The 16,808-nt window shown below is 36.0% G+C and overlaps 2 protein-coding genes across 2 annotated transcripts in view; one reads left to right on the top strand and one right to left on the bottom strand.

The window, feature by feature from the left end:
* The first annotated feature begins 755 nt into the window (after positions 1 to 755).
* LOC120771372 (endoplasmic reticulum metallopeptidase 1) lies at positions 756 to 8,833 on the top strand. The gene is made up of 10 exons (XM_040099333.1): positions 756 to 786; positions 4,199 to 4,885; positions 4,950 to 5,310; positions 5,737 to 6,126; positions 6,189 to 6,369; positions 6,438 to 6,622; positions 7,209 to 7,352; positions 7,439 to 7,644; positions 7,741 to 8,023; positions 8,607 to 8,833. The coding sequence occupies exons 2-10, from the start codon at positions 4,203 to 4,205 to the stop codon at positions 8,772 to 8,774; spliced, it is 2,601 nt and encodes an 866-aa protein (XP_039955267.1). The 5' UTR covers positions 756 to 786; positions 4,199 to 4,202; the 3' UTR covers positions 8,775 to 8,833.
* A 110-nt stretch (positions 8,834 to 8,943) lies between these two features.
* The window catches only part of LOC120772295 (endoplasmic reticulum metallopeptidase 1), a 33,030-nt gene continuing 25,165 nt past the window's right edge, over positions 8,944 to 16,808 (bottom strand). The window contains exons 2-11 of the mRNA XM_040100803.1: positions 12,863 to 13,612; positions 12,593 to 12,798; positions 11,642 to 11,796; positions 11,183 to 11,566; positions 10,934 to 11,114; positions 10,685 to 10,869; positions 10,475 to 10,618; positions 10,197 to 10,408; positions 9,853 to 10,135; positions 8,944 to 9,411 (exon numbers count right to left, since the gene is read on the bottom strand). Coding sequence (XP_039956737.1) covers positions 9,244 to 9,411; positions 9,853 to 10,135; positions 10,197 to 10,408; positions 10,475 to 10,618; positions 10,685 to 10,869; positions 10,934 to 11,114; positions 11,183 to 11,566; positions 11,642 to 11,796; positions 12,593 to 12,798; positions 12,863 to 13,548 — 2,604 coding nt within the window. The 5' untranslated portion in view covers positions 13,549 to 13,612 and the 3' untranslated portion in view covers positions 8,944 to 9,243. The remainder of the gene's footprint in view (positions 9,412 to 9,852; positions 10,136 to 10,196; positions 10,409 to 10,474; positions 10,619 to 10,684; positions 10,870 to 10,933; positions 11,115 to 11,182; positions 11,567 to 11,641; positions 11,797 to 12,592; positions 12,799 to 12,862; positions 13,613 to 16,808) is intronic.

The following is a 16,808-nucleotide window of genomic DNA, read 5'->3' as shown; positions in this document are numbered from 1 at the left end:
AAAATTATCTGCTCACCGAAGTGTTCTCTCAATAAATCCATTGAGATTGATGTGATGTGTGGAAAGTTGCGCCGATTTGTCGCCGAGATCACGAGCTTTTATTTCAGCCATCAATTCGGTTATCGTGGCGCGATAAAGGTCGCCGGTTACTTTCTCACCTGCAATATTTTTTTTTAAGAAATATGGACCTATGATTTCATCGGCTCACAAGCCACACCAAACCGTTTATTTTTCTGAATGGAATGGCAGCTCTTGAATCTCTTCAGGTTGCTCTTCGTCCTAAATGCGGCAATTTTGATTATTTACTTACCAATTGAACCAGTAGGTATAATTTCAGAAAATTCTGAATGAAAAATTGCATATCTTCATATTTAAAATAAACACATTTTGATTCACATTTTCCCTGTAAATAATAAAAATCGTTGAAATTCACCGGAGATTACTGGAGCCTACTAGAAAGAGCTATAATGAGTTCCTTAAGTAATTACAAGACTACCACGATTATTTTAATCAATATAATACCTTTACTCCCAATGCATCTTATCAACTGTTACTGACTGTAGTCCGGTTAATGCAATCTTTACTATCAGCTTATCTAAAACATCGAAAGAATTACCCCATTTCTTTCTTTAACCGTTTATTTCTCACTCAGCAAACATCAGTAGCTAAGAGAGAGGCCTGTGCTGTGGTAGTCAGCAAAGAAACATAATGTGTATATAAATAATTCTTGAATTGATAATTTTTATGGAAAAATAAACTAAACAAAAATAACTAAAATAAAATTTGGTGAGTGTGAAATTACAGAGTATAAAAATGTGTGGCTAAAAATATGGAATTAAACAAAAAAAGGAAGAAAAACATTTATCAAAGATATTGTGTATGTATATATAATTTAAAATACGTGGCAATTATTAATATTACTAATTTAGTGAAATAAAATTTTAATTAAATATAAACTTTTAGTTTTTATGCTTAAAAAAGAAATTCCTTCACAAGATCTTCGTACTAACCTTATTCAACTTGGTAGTATGTGGAGATTATCTACTAATATTAATCGTTTAATGGTGCAATAAGCCGAATTATGAGCTAATTGAACTTTAATATTATTAGCGCTTAAATTTTGTTTATCAGTTCCAGTGTTATTTGAAGTGTGTGGCGCTCAACGGAGCAGAGGTATATTTTTATGTTCATATGGATCTCAGATAATATTTTATTAATGGAAGAGAACGAGATAAATTAAGAGAGAAAAGGGTGATAAGAAAAGCGCAAGAGTTTGTCTGAGAGTTAAAGAGAGTCAGATGGTTAATATTTATGACATTTTTGCCGGTAGTTATGATGGAGAGCTATTAATTTTCGCTTGTTATTTTCAATAATATTTACAACACCCAGTAGTAAAGCTACCTTATTAGCGGATCTCTAGCTTTATCAGCTATGAATTTATTTAAACATCATTGCCACTGTTGCATCAAATACAAATTAGAAATTAGACTTTTTAAGTAACTATGTAATAACTAATATTATTCATGTATATTCCATAAATTATGATAGCTCGTTCCTCTTGAATGTTTTCTGATAGTCCCACTGTAGTTAAGTCTCAGTAAGCCAAAGCTTGCAACCGTTGACAAATTCTAAATTCTCTAACAAACATTCGAAGCGTAGATTTAGTGTACCATCTTGTCTTTGTATTATAAAATAAGAGTAAAATATATGAGTAGCTAACAAGACTATAAGGCTAAATTTATTTAGATAACTCCAGCAAAATAATAATAATTTTTAAATTAGGTGTTTTAATAATTAATTTATTCCGATTTTTTCTCTTTCTCTCATTTTTTGGAGATAGTATACCATTCGAAATTTTTCCGTGCAGGTTATGCCTCTCTATATTTTATATTACGTAGATTGACTTTTATATTTCGAGATTTGGCAACCCTAGTGTTATAATCTGAAAATTAACAAATGTGTCGTAAATTTCGACATTTTTCATGTTATACACCCTCAGAATATTTTGACATACATATTTACGTGTTTACAGTAACTTAAAATATTCATCTCAGTCAAAAAATGGAATTAGTACGTGATAGTTTTCTTGTCACTACTTTTGACAACTTTATACGTGGATTAACTCAGCAAAATTGCATTGATGAGCTTAGTTTAGTTGTGGGCGATAAATTTTTATTAAGGATCAGTGCTAATCGATGGTATAGTGAATTCAATCGAGGTCGTAGATCACGTCCAGACGAATTTCGTATAGGTCCTTCAAACTCAGTTGATGTTCCAGAAATGATTGAAGCTGTACGTAAATTGATATTGCAAGATAAGCTATCGTAAAATTGAGATAATTATGAATATTGGTGGGACTAGCATACATTCAATAATGCATGAACATTAAACTATAAAAACAAAATTGCTGACGTTGGTTCCCACACAATTTATCACTCGCTAAAAAAAGGCTTGTGTCGATTGGTCGAGAGAAATGTTAACAAAATACGAAAGCAGTGCTTCAAAACACGTCTATGGCATCACAAGAGGTGGGGAGTCGTGACTTTACGGGTATGAGCCGAGCAGTAAACAGCAGTCGATTTAATAGATATTTTATTAATAGAATTTTAAACTGAGCCGAACTCATCAAAAATTGTTCGCGCAGACAGTACTTTCAAGCAAATGGGTGGGTGTTTGTTTTTTTTAAACTGGAAATATCAAAACCATACCACTGGAACATCTCTGAACAGTAAATACAGAGTGGTGAAAAACCATTTACTTGCCAGTTGTCTTTCAAGAAATCAGGAAAACCAACCGCCGAAGACGGATCACTCTTCGCCATGACAATGCGTGTTCTCATACAAAGACTGAATTAACTAGATTTTCGAGCACTTAAAACATGGATTTGACGAGTAAAGGACCGTAAACTCTTGATTTCACATCGAATGACTTCTTTTTATTCCCGTTTGTGAAAAACAAACAAAGAGATCAACGTTTTTCCACGCCTGAACAGGCGGTTGATGCGTTTACAACACCTGTTTAAGAGATACCTCAAACAAAGTGGCAAAAGTACTTGACAATTGGATCAAACACATGCAAAAGTGTATAGATCTTAATGAATTCAATCACATGCAAAAGTGTATAGATCTTAATGAAGAATATTCTGAAAAACCATAAGGCGATTTTCGTTGAATAAAATTTGTTATGTAGGTCCTGAAATAGCCCTTGAGTCTGTGTAACTCATTCGAATCGAGCTATGTTGACAACACCTTACTTTAGGTTGTCATTAATCTTTCATTGTCATAAATCTCTATATATTTTATATTGACATATGTATATTTTTCTAGTAGTTTCAATCAAAATTTTTTTACACCACATTTATGTTACGTATACGCAGCGTATGGCCTTATTTGATAACTCAACAGAACGATCTTAACTAAAATGTCTTTCCTAAAAATAAACGAAGTTTGTAGATATAGAATAAGTTATCTTAGCTTTGAACGTTATTATTGATTCAAAATATGCAGGTTGCAATAGACTCAATACAACGATGGGAACGATTAACCAGCGCATGCATAAATATTTCTATGTTTTTAATAGGAATGCCTTTCCAAGCCCTTAAATGGCTGGGATATCATCATAAAATGCTTCTTTTGTTGCGGGAAATAGAGCATAGTCGCGTAGTGTTAGATCAGGCGAATACAGAGAGTGGTAAATAAAATAAATACGATTTTTCTTCACAAAAAAATTAGCCAGAAGGTCATTGATCTCAAATGTAAACAAAGGTTGAAGACTTTGCTCGATGCAAATAAAGGTTGTGGACTTTACTAAATGTAAACAAGGAAGTCATTGACCTCTTTAAAATAAACAAAGGTCTTTATTTAATTAATGTGTAACACAAAGCGCACAGACCACGCAAAAGGTGTTTTTAGCAGTATTTGATCCAACGGAATCGTAGAAAAATTTGCATCCATAATAACAATTTTATATTATTTTTTAATATTTGAAACACGCCTTGTTTGCCTTATTCTTTTAAAGCATCGAAATATGTGCTGTCAAACGAATTTCAATCTCCATCGAAGTAAATGAAATAAGACCATCACAGCAATTTAAAAATAACAGTTTGAGCGCCACCGAACTTATAAAAATATTTCCATTCAAACACTGACACATTCCAAAAACTTCACTTCTAAAGCCAAATAATATTGATCTTTCACAGCACAATGAGCGTTAAGAAATTCGAAATACACAACAACAACCTAGAGCGCAAGAAAAGCAGAAAACTTGATTGGTACTGGGCGCCCGTCTACTGTGCTGTCTGGTATGTGCTCTTCTACGCCACCGTCATACCCAGCTTCTATAATTATCCAAAGACGCTACAAATCAGCGAGGAACAACAGCACGCCGACGAATTTATAGGACAACGTGCCGAACAGCAACTAATCACATTAGCTGATTTTGGCGTTAAACTAACAGGGACCATAGAAAATGAAGTTCTAGCTATCAATTTTTTACTCGGAGAAATTGAAAAAGTTAAAGCACAAGCGCGGCTTGATCTCTACGATATCGATGTGGAAGTGCAATACGCTTCGGGAAAGTTCGAATTGTGGCAAATGGCTACCAGTTATCGCAACGTGTCCAATGTGGTGGTGAAGTTGGCGCCAAAGAATGCTAAATCCGCTTCCTATTTGCTGGTGAATGCACATTTCGATTCAGAAGTGCACTCGCCGGCAGCCGCAGATGACGGTGTGATGGTGGTGATTATGTTGGAGACGCTCAGAGTGATTGCCAAATCCGAGAAGCCGCTTATGCATCCCATTGTATTTCTTTTCAATGGCGCTGAGGAGAGCAATCTGTTGGCTTCGCACGGTTTCATCACGCAGCACCCATGGGCGCAGTATTGCAAGTAGGAAGTTAATAAATTATTTTTGAAAAATCATTTAATGACCATTTAATTAACATAATTTTAGAGCCGTCATCAATTTGGACTCCGCTGGTTCGGGTGGTCGTGAAATTCTCTTTCAATCGGGTCCTAATCACCCTTGGCTCATGAAGTATTATAAACAGAGTGTGCCCCGCCCCTATGCTACCACAATCGCTGAAGAGTTGTTCCAGAATAATTTCATACCATCGGATACCGATTTCCGCATATTCCGTGACTATGGCGAGTTACCTGGCCTCGATATGGCACATTCACTTAACGGTTATGTTTATCACACTAAATTCGATACTTTTGCGAATCTCGAGCGACACACGTGTCAGACGACTGGTGATAATGTCTTAGCATTAACATGGGCACTGGCCAATGCACCGGAATTAAAGAACCCAGGGGTATGAAAATTTATGAAATGCAGGAGTTTACTAAAACATATGCGAAAAGTTGGAGAAGTTAAAGCGATTTTTAAAACTTAACATATACCGTAATTTAAATTAACTTAACAAAGCGTAACATAGAATAAAGTAACGTAACTTAACTTAACATATCTTAACTTAACTCAACCCAACTTAACTTAACTTAACTTAACTTAACTTAACTTAACTTAACTCAACTTAACTTAACTTAACTCAACTTAACTTAACTTAACTTAACTTAACTTAACTTAACTCAACTCAACTTAACTTAACTTAACTTAAACTTAACTTAACATTACCAAAGTAACATGGCACCCATTATTTTGAAAGATTTAAAAGAAAATTGCGTTTACCTATCACATAGCCCTCGTAAAAAAATATTGTCAAACTCAAAATCATTTTCAGGACCATGCCAAAGGCCACACTGTCTTCTACGATTATCTCGGTTGGTTTATGATCTTCTACACAGAGGATACTGGTGTCATACTCAATATCACCTTCTCTGTTTGTGCCATCATAGCCATCTTAGCAGCGGTTTTCCTAATGTCACGTTCGGACGATGCCGACTCGACTAAGCGTGTCTTCTTACGCTTTCTTACCATATTGGTTGTACAAATTATAACAATAGCTGCGTCAGTGGGTCTAGCAATTTTAGTTGCGGTTACCATAGATGGCATCGGTGCCTCAGAATGTTGGTACTCAGAATCATGGCTCGTCTTTGGCATCTACTTTTGTCCTATCTTCTTTATTATGTGTTTGCTGCCGGCAATTTACATGCGTTGGACCAAGGAGGGAGTAAGCAAATTGTAAAATCTTTCATTTTTAATACTTATATAAACTGGTATAATTATTTTTAGACCAATATGTGTCATGATGACTCCATTGCCTGCTTCATGCATTCGCATTGCCTCATTTTGGTGTGCCTTTGTCTGGTTATGACTGGTTTGAGTATACGCTCGGCTTTCTTTCCAATGATTGCTATATTCTTCTACACAATATCAGTTGTATTGAATATCATAAATCACTTTTGGGGCAAGAGTAAGTTTTCAGGCTCATAAGGAGTCATAATTTTTGGTCTATAATTTTTGTGTGCTCTCTTTTTTTAGGGTACTTGAACTTGCCTATACATCTCCTTTGCCAGTTGCTGCCATTTTGGTTTTATAGCTATCAAACATTTGTCTTTCTCACAATATTCATACCCATGCAAGGACGCAGTGGACCAACCAGTAAACCGGAATTTATGATTGCTGGCATCTGTGCTATAATGAGCATACATTTCGGCGGTTTTATTGTGAGTGAGATTTTATTCCGATACGAGATTTGTCAAAGCAGGAAAAGCGATAATTTTTTTTAACTTATTCAATCCATTTCCTGATAGTCGCGAAAACAGATTATTAAAGTATAATGCATCTAAAGCTCCAAACTATGTCCTAAAATTAGATGTAGTAAATTTGTCCTCTATACAAAGCTTGAGTAGATCTATCGGCCATGATTAGAGTTTAATCTGGAGAACATGGTCAAAAAATTCCTAAAACTGTCGGAACAATTTTTTGATGAATTTTATGAGTAGTATTCTGTATCTATTTTCCAAGCTAGTAACAAATAACCTCCCTTTCTTTCTTATTTTTCTTTTTTATTGGGCATCAGTCACTAGATCACCACTGGGGGGGAAATATAGTTCAGATTATTGATCCTTTATACCTTTCCTGTTCAGAATCTTCCGCCTATAAAATATTTTGTCAATACAGGCTTTAGTTTTTTTCTCTAATATTATTCAGTGGATTTGAGAATCGTGATTTAGTTACTCTCCTATACGAACTTGTTTCAATGCCTATTAAATCATATATTAATTTGCAATTCTTAACTCCTACCTACAGCTTCCAATATTGCATAAGTTCCGCAAATCAAAAACGTTTTTAAGTTTATTTGGAGCTCTATTTTTGATATTCATTATGATTGCTTGCCTGCCTGTTGGCTTCCCATATAAGAAGGATGTGGCAGTACAGAGAGTTTACGTTTTGGTAAGCGCTTCAGTGAATAATTTTCAAAATTTAGAAAACGTGTAACTTACAAGTATTCTAACTCAACTTTTTTCTAAACCAAACAGCACACAGCACGCACTTTCTACGACGAGCGAGGTTTTGTCTATAAAAACGAAAGCGGTTTCTATGTGCAACCTGTCGATAAGCGTATTAACACTTTGAAGAAAACCGTTTTCCAAAATGCTGAACCGAAATCGAAGATTCCAGAAGATTGTGAGACGGAACTTTTTTGCGGTTTGCCATTATATAATTCGCGTTGGATGGATTGGAAGTAAGTGTACATGAACTGTTACTTGTGTATACACAATTTTTCGAAAGAAATATTTTGAAATATACGCATTTCAATTTTCTATTAATTTTTCTACAGAAACTTCTCCCGCTGGGTAGCGGCGCCAAGTCCACATCTGCCTATACCAACCGAACTAAAGTTAACCTCAAAAGTTTATATTACTGAGACACGAGTACGTTATGGTTTCAGCTTAAAGTCCGCAGATCGCGTAGTGATCTATATAGATCCTTATCCAAATACGAAAATTGTTGATTGGACTTTCGATAAGACGCCATTGAAAAGTAATTTCTCGACACCTTATTTTGTGTATCACGTCTATTCGATGGATGATAGGCCATTAGATTTCTGGATTGAATTGGACGTAAGTGCAATATTTGTAATATTTTAAATTTTTTTTCTTAGTTCGAAAAATTTCGAAAATTATTTGTTATTTCATATTTCCATTTTTTTGCTGCAATTTAGTGCTTTTATAATTCGGTGATTAGATCTATATACGAGAATTTATTGTGGAATTCATTAGGTTTGGGACTTTGCTGAATTAAGTCTTTTTTGAAACTTATAAAATGGTTGCCTACATTTAGGATCTCAGTGAATAAAACGTTCGTTTTGAATGAAGCGTTAAATTTCCTTAAAGGAATTACCAAAAATCTAAATAATTTTTATTTCGAAAATTTTTTATGACTTCATGTTTTATTTTTTTGCTGCAATGTACTTCGTTTAAAATTCAAAAACTGGTTTCCTTTATACGATAATTGATTGTCGGGTAAATTAGGCTTGGGACTTTGCTAAGTTATGTCTTTTTAAAGACTTATAAAATGGTTGCCTACATTTAGGCTCATAATAGTGAAAAAACATTCGTCTTGAATGAAGTACCAAGGGTCTTTAAGAGAACTACCAAAACCCAAAATGAAATGTACTTATTGCTCATTATTCTCTACTTTCAGCGCGGTACTCCGGACTATGAAGGCGCCGCACTGCGTCTTGGCATCGGCGCACACTTCATGTACCATGACGCTTACTATACTGAAGAATTTAAAGAGTTCCTCAAGCTATTTCCCGAGTGGTCCTATCCGATAGACTGGTTAGCTTCATATGAGAGTCGCATTTTCTAGTAATTTCATTGAATTACTTTTTCGAATTTATTATAAAATAAAACAAAAACATTTTTGTAATTTCTTAACACAACTTAAGAATATTTTTTATTATTTTTATTTAATGATATTTTCAAAAGATATAGAAATAATCATATAAAAACTAATAAATAGATTTGTATATCTGATTATAAATAGTTTTTCTTTTTACAAAATTAAAATAAAATATAAAAAATGTAACAAAAAGTCTTTAAAAGAGTTTCTCTTATGTCAATAAATATCGTGGTGCTGTAAAGTTCTGCGGAAAGACTCATGTCTCAGAAGCTGTACTCAAGCACTTTGTTCGTTGGTTTGCGTTGGCTTAAAGAATATACAAATTTTATGCAAAAAGTCATTAGTTTAAATTTAAAGCTATGGCATCCGTAAATAATAGCAGTTCAGGGTTCGAACGTAATCGTCAACATGAAGCGAAGTATTTGGTTCCTATTGCTTAGATACGCCAACTGTCATACGAACTTGTCCAAGCGCTCACTGTGGACCAGGCTGGGAATCCAGCGACGAGCTCACGAAACTCATCTGTGTTTGAAATGTCGTCGTGTATCTTATGGCCTATCACGGCGATGTCCAATGTTGCGCCTGACCAATCTGGACTATTATGCTGTATAATTAAAATAAATAAATGAAATGAAAAACAAGCTTAGTTGTATCGATCAATTATATAGATAAAAATCTGTATTAAAAGCGCTAGGTAAAGTAAATAGTTTTGTAAACCCTTTTACGACGTTTTCACGAAGTTCGTAACATGCAGTAGGAAAGGTCGGAGACCCTATAAAGTATATATAAAAATGATCCCAGTGAGGTACTGAATTTTGACTCCGTCTGTATATCTTTCTTCCCCTCTGTAGATACGGGAAATTTCCCCTCACTTTCGGAGATGTCGACCTGGAATTTTCCACTCGTCCTTTTCTTACCAAAAAGCTACATAATTGTCGGAACCGCCGATAGCGGACCACTATAGCATATAGCTCCCATGCAAAGTAACTCATTGTTTGAAGAACCTTTTTATTTGGCAAGCTATCGTCACCGCCTCTTCACCTACCTCAAACTCCATATGAAAACGGAACGGCGCCGGATCCAAAGCATATGACAAATATATAAAGTACGGTGCCTCGAAATGCTCCTGAATTGGCGTACGATCCAATGACCAATCAATCAGTTTGGTATCATTCATAGGTTTTATGAAAATACTCATATGATCGGGACCCGCAACTTCCAAGCTAATGATCAGATTCGTATTTGAGATGCGATCTTTGCGCATAATACGCAATCTCGGCCAACCACCGGTTTTCGGAGCAGGGCCGTCAATCCAAAAGCTTTGCTCACTGAAAAACGAAATTAAAATCAAATTGAATCAAAACTATAAATATATATTGTTTAGCTTACCGCCAGCCCAGCCAACGCGAACTATATATTGGATAGCCGCACATTATTTCAGTCTCGCAATTCACCGGTTTATCGATGGATGTTGTATTCATATGCTCAAACATATAATCCACAGAATGTGGATGACGATCAACAGGCACGATATAGTAGCCGGCATCGCTGTAGCGCACTGACATGTCAGGATCGGCATTATGGAAAGTGCGTATTGTGTGCTGGGAGAGAAATTATAAGAACTGTAAATTAATGTCTATAACTTGAATTATTGATTTGAAACTTACAGCGACATAGAAACGCTGTGGTGCTTCACGCTCCTTATAAGGAAAGCCCACAGGGGTGGCGGCCAGAATTATGAAAGCCAAACAAACGCCACCGAAGATGGAAATAATTGTTTTTGACTTGCGGAAGAGGCATAAAAGTGGTACCTGCAAATAAATCGAAACCAAATAAATTATATGAACCACTTCAAAACTTTGAGTCTCCCAACCTACCAAGAATGGCGCCATAACTAAGGAAATTAACATGGTAAAGCCACCAATAAGAATATCTGGATTTTTATTGGCGCCATCGCGACCCTGCATCGGTATGAAAATGACATAGAAAGCATAACTGCAGTAACTGTAAAAGAGGAACGGCAACAATTGGCAGACGATATGTGGTATGAGCCAGAGGAAAGCTGCGAAAGAAACAGAGATCTTTACTGAAAAAAAACTTAAGCAGTAATAACAAGAAACACTCACTTGTTTTGTGAAAGCAAGTGATCATATTCAAGATCACCGATAACACATAGAAGGCGATACAAAGCATCAAAGCAAATGCCGAACGTATGCCAAAAGAGATCAAGAATATACAAACCACCGTTAGTATCAGACAATGGGCATGCATGATGAGCTGTATGGCATAGCCCAAGGGAAGACCGTGCTGCAAAATAATATATATCATATACATATAATAAACTACCAACACATACATATGTACAACACACACACCTCTTTCGTGCGACTCAAATAGACCGCCGGCAGCAAGCCCATCATAAAGAACATCGGACAAAAGTATAAACCGAAAAGCATCCATGGCTGTGAGAACCACGACATAGATAAACCGACGGAGTCCATAAATATCGCAATTGTGATCGTAACTAAAATCGCCAAGAGCACAGCAGCGACTTGTATGCCCAATAAAATGCCGAATTTGATAAAGACGCGACGACGGAACATGCCCGTCTGGTGTGCCATATTCCAGATATAGGCCAATATAGTGATAATGGCAATGACACAAACAATAATATTTACAACGGTGCCGGTGGTTTCCGAATAGTAGACAATAAACCAGCCAAGCACATCGAAGAAGATTGTGTGTCCCTCTGCGTGTTCCTATAATTATAAAATGTGATAAAATTTAGTGATATATAAATATACAGCGTTGAAGCTATCAATAAATGAACTTACGGAAGGATCTTCCATTTCGTGTGCATTACATAACGCTTTGGTCAAGGCCAATACATTGTCGCCGGTGAGCTGATAAGTTCTTTGCGGTATCAAGCCAAAGCGATCATATTTCGTATGATAGACATAGCCATTGAGCGTGTGAGCCATATCTAAGCCTGAAAGATTTAAAAAAGCAAGAGAGAATTACAGTTAGAGAGATAGTTTCAAGAGTTTTTCATAAACCATACAAGAGTTCTTCGAAACAGAAATAAAAATCTTGATCTATATGGCTTTGTCAGTCACTGCCAAGATTGTACAGAGTATTTCTTCCTTAATTTTCTGCAGTTGCTTCTGCATATCTTCTGCGAACCTGGCGATATAGTCGAAATGGATCCTCAGTCGTCTCAAAAACAGCCTGAAGACGTTTTGTGGGTTTTTGAGAGTGTTTTCCTTCATAGATAGGAATATTTATATATGATAATGGACTGGCGTTCCGATTTTGTTTTGTTTTTTAAATCACATTTTAACCTAACCTAACTTACCCAATGGCTTCTCATAACTATACCAGATAGTTGAAAAGATCTGTACGGTTAGTCACCATAATGGAATGAAAGGAAGGATTTATGAACGACCAAATCGAAATAGATAATTTAGACGCCCCTTCTTCGCTTAGTCTTTAACAGCTTTATAAGGGTACGTTCGGATCCAGACTTAAAGCAGAAAACGGAATCGCGATATCTAGCGCTTTTCAATGACATCTCTGCTTAGGATGACATTCTTCGCCAGTATGAACATAGACTATGTTGTTTGAACTTCACTAATCGAAGATTCTCTGCCAGTAAGAACAGACTAGACTAGGTTTTTTTTCAACTTCACTAATCAAATATTTTATTTACTTATTAATATGTTAGATTCATAAAATATATCTATATATACTACCTATTTACCACATGTCAAACCTATTGTACTTACCAGGTATATTTCCGAAATCTCTAAATATTCTGAAATCAGTCTCCGAAGGTACAAATCCAAATTGAAACAATTCTTCGCCGATCGTGGAAGCATACGGATGTTCTATGTGCCTACCGTAATACTTCATCAACCATGGATGATCAGGACCGGACTGGAATAAAATTTCACGACCACCAGAGCCTGCTGAATCCAAGTTTATGACAGCTCTATAAAGTTAGGAGTTCATCATTTAATTTACTTTTGACTTTTTTCACTTTCCATCGTACTCACTTGACATTGCGCGCCCATTTGTGTTGCGTAATGAACCCATGTGATCCCTGTAATGGATTTTCTTCGGCGCCATTGAATAGAAACACAATCGAGTGCTGTAGCGGTGTCTCATATTTGGAAATCACACGCAAAGTCTCCAACATAATGACAATCATTGCGCCCGAATCACCGGCCCCGGAGCTACCGGGCACCGAGTCATAATGACTGTTAATCAGCAAACTCGATGTGCTATTTGTGCCACGCGGCGTCAATTTCACTACAACATTCTGTATGCTCTGATACACATTCACCATCTTCCAGATGACATAATTACCGGAGGTAACCTGTACTTCGTGTTCTATGTCGTAGAGATCTGTGCGCGCATCTCTCACTATTTTACTGATTTCGGTGAGTAGAAATTGCACTGCGGTTTGTTCGTTTGCCGCACTACCCACAACTTTCGGGCCGATTTTGGTGAGACGCAGCAGCATGCTCTCCGCGCTCTCGCCAATAAAACGACCCGGACTTGTGGCTTCATCCTCCAATTTGAGCTGTTCCGGATAGCTATGATAGCTGGGTATGACGGTGAGGTAGAAGAGTAGAAACCAAAATGCTATAAACAACGGCGCCCAATACCAGCCGAATTTGCTGCGGTTGTATATGATTTTCATATTCTCATATTTCGATTTCATGTTAAGCTCGTGCATGGTGCCTAATTTTGTCGTTCGGCTTATGTCGGAGTTGTTGATTTAGGTGGTAATTTCAGGATATCTAAAAAGAAATATTAAAAAGAAGGTTTTTTTTATTCCAAACTTGTAAAGTTTTAGCATTTTTGGTTAAAAATTTTGAGTTTGCAATTTTAGAGCCAAGATCACCTCATCATTCCTCATTAATCCTAGTACCTTGATTAGTTTATTATCAAAACTGAAAATATCATATTCTGAAGTATTGTTTGGAATAAACGAGTTTCAAGCAAGTTACTCTTGACTGCCATTATTAACCATATTACATGATATCGACTTATGCCTTTTTCAACATATTGTCAGAGAGATATTTAAAATTTTTTAAAGACACATCTTTATAATAACATAAAGGTCAAATTATCAGATTGTTGAAATTTTTTAATAGAATATAATCTCACTTTAATCCAGATAGCTGAAAGATTAAACTTTAAAGTTTAATTCAGGAAGTAAAGAAAAATTTCCCTCTTATGGGTGGGCGCATTTTGCCACGAGATCTAAAATGGAAAGCGTACAAAATACAGCTTGTGTAAGAACTGAAGCCGCTCGACCTTCCCAAGCGACATCGCTTCGCTCTATGGGCTCTTAAAAAGTTTCAATAAGATCCGAAGTTGAGCTAAATTTTGTTTTTAGCGGCGACGCCCATTTCTGGCTAAATGGGTTTGTAAACAAGCAAAATTGCCGCTTTTGAGACGAAGAGCAAGCTGAAGAGATTCAAAAGCTGCCATTTCATCAAGAAAAAACAACGGTTTGCTGTGTTTTGTGGGCCGGTGGAATCATCGGTCAAAAATGAGGTCATTGAGAACGTAACCGTCACTGGCGCCATGATAACCGACTATTCGATGCCTGAAATTGAAGCTCATGATCTCGACGACATTTGGTTTCAAAAAGACGGCGCCACTTCTCACACATCGCATCAATCAATGGATTTATTGAGAGAACATTTCGGTGAGCATATAATTTTCTATTTTGGGCCAATCGACACCGTTGGACTCTTTACTGTGGGAATATGTACAGCCAAAAGTATATGCGGACAATCCCGCTTCGATTCAGGTCTTGATGCAAAGTCTTACTCATGGCATTCGCCAGTTACCAGTCAAAATGCTCGAACGAGTAATCGAAAATTGGACTCAACGGATGTACTATCTGAGATAATTTTCAAAAAATAAATGCCAAAAAATGTGCTTTAGAATGATAACAAACATTCCGCATTAAAATTGAAGTTTCTGTGTTTTTCTTTAATAAAGAAAGAGGTTCCCTAGGAATGCATAACCATTTAAAAAGATAATATAAATATTAAGTGGTTACAGTAATTGTCTTGGAATTCGAACTATTATCAGGATGCTCTCCAAATTTCATTAATATAACTCAAAAATTGACAAATATTTTCAGTATAAAGTCGGAGAAAAGTATTTAGGCATCTGAGAGCTTGAGAATTTATGACCCGGTTTCACGATTTCATGACTTTTCACATTATAGCATAATAATGTAGGGGCAAAATTAGATACTAAAATTGTTTATTTAGGTGCAGTGTTCCAGAGATATGAAATTTCATCTAGCCATTGACGAAGTGAATTGACGTACTTATATATTAGTAGCTATCAACATAACCACTATATGTATAAGTGATGGGAGTGGTTAACGAAATCATGTTTCCCCCTTTTTCGCATAAAAACATAAAAAGTAGATAGAGAGAATTTTTCTAAGTGTGTTTTATTTTAATAGTTTGATCGATTTAACTTTGGTTATTTGTTAGACAAGTAATTTAAAACGCTTAGAGGTCGGCACCATGCCCACTTGTTGAAATACTTTGGGTGACAGATATTCCTACTTACTTCAACGCTCTGTAGCGAATTAAAGTTCTGTATCTTATATTCCGGCTTAGTTATGGCGCCTCATAAGTTTTCGTTTAATTTCGTTTTATGGGCTTGTCAGTTGTCCGATACCTTGAAACCAAAGAACGCATGTACCATATTTCATCACGATTTCTTGCAAAGACAGACAAACAAACTTTGGACTTTTATTAAAACTTTCTCTAGGACCATGTATGTATATAAAATCTAGGACAATATACTATAAAACCGTTGATTTATGGATTCTATTTATTCCAGAAATACATGATACAATAATTAAGTACAAAAGCAATAACAATTCCATTTGAACTTGCCCTTCATAGGCAGACACAAAGTAATAAATAAATGTCATGAACACGCACACAACAACATGTGCGTATGTATTAACCACAACAAGTGCTTATCGACAAATTAATAAAGTCGCATCATTAATATTGTGCTTCATTTCCATTTAACAAGAACGCACTGAAACTTCACTGTAATTTTTTACATTTTTTTCTTTTTTTTTTTCTTTTTTTCAATTTCACATAAATCTCTCCGAATCCACAGGCGGCATCAATTATAAATAATTATGTTGGTGTGACTTTTCGCTGCATTTTTGTTGCAACAGCGAATAAAAGCTGAAAAATATTCGGAGAAAAACAGATTCACTTTCACACTCACTCACAACAAGTAGCTGCAGCTTAATTATATAACACGACCGCCAAACTCGTTAAAATCATCAATAACAAGCGTTTACGCGCCGGCGTGCCTCGGTGGCAGCGAGGCGAATGCATAAAAACTGCATTCGAATTGCAGAACAAAGAGCAGCTGTTGGCACATTAATTGAATTGTCTGGAAGCGGCTGGCATACGTAACATATTTGTGGCGTGAAAGGCTCGGGTTACGGCACATATTTACAATTATTTCATATTTGACTCGTTTGCGCGTGTGACAAATGCTTGCGGCCACACGAACAAACGCACCCGCCGTTGACCGCTCGCTGATTGCCGCAATTTATGCGTTATTTTTTGTGTTATTCCATTAAAGCGAAATATGAATGTGAAATTATGGGAAAAAATATTCAACGATACAATTATACAAACATATAACCATGATGAACGTGTTAAAAAAATAATTGTTTTTAAATAAAATGCAACTGATTAAGCCACGCATCGCTTGATTGAGATTTTGATTGATTAATCTCAATGCTACACACACGCACACATGTGTGTATATTCAAGGTTTTAAATAACTGCACTTTAATTTCATAAGCTGGATTTAATGTACGCTTTGACCTTACACTCGTAATGGGTGTCCTTGGGATACCGCTAGCCAGCAAAATACTGAATTTTAGTAGTATATATAGCGTATATCACGATCTTGGTTGAAGGT

The sequence above is a fragment of the Bactrocera tryoni genome, chromosome 3 (assembly GCF_016617805.1).
Source record: "Bactrocera tryoni isolate S06 chromosome 3, CSIRO_BtryS06_freeze2, whole genome shotgun sequence".
Taxonomy (NCBI): domain Eukaryota; kingdom Metazoa; phylum Arthropoda; class Insecta; order Diptera; family Tephritidae; genus Bactrocera; species Bactrocera tryoni.
This window is presented reverse-complemented; position numbering and strand designations above follow the sequence as displayed.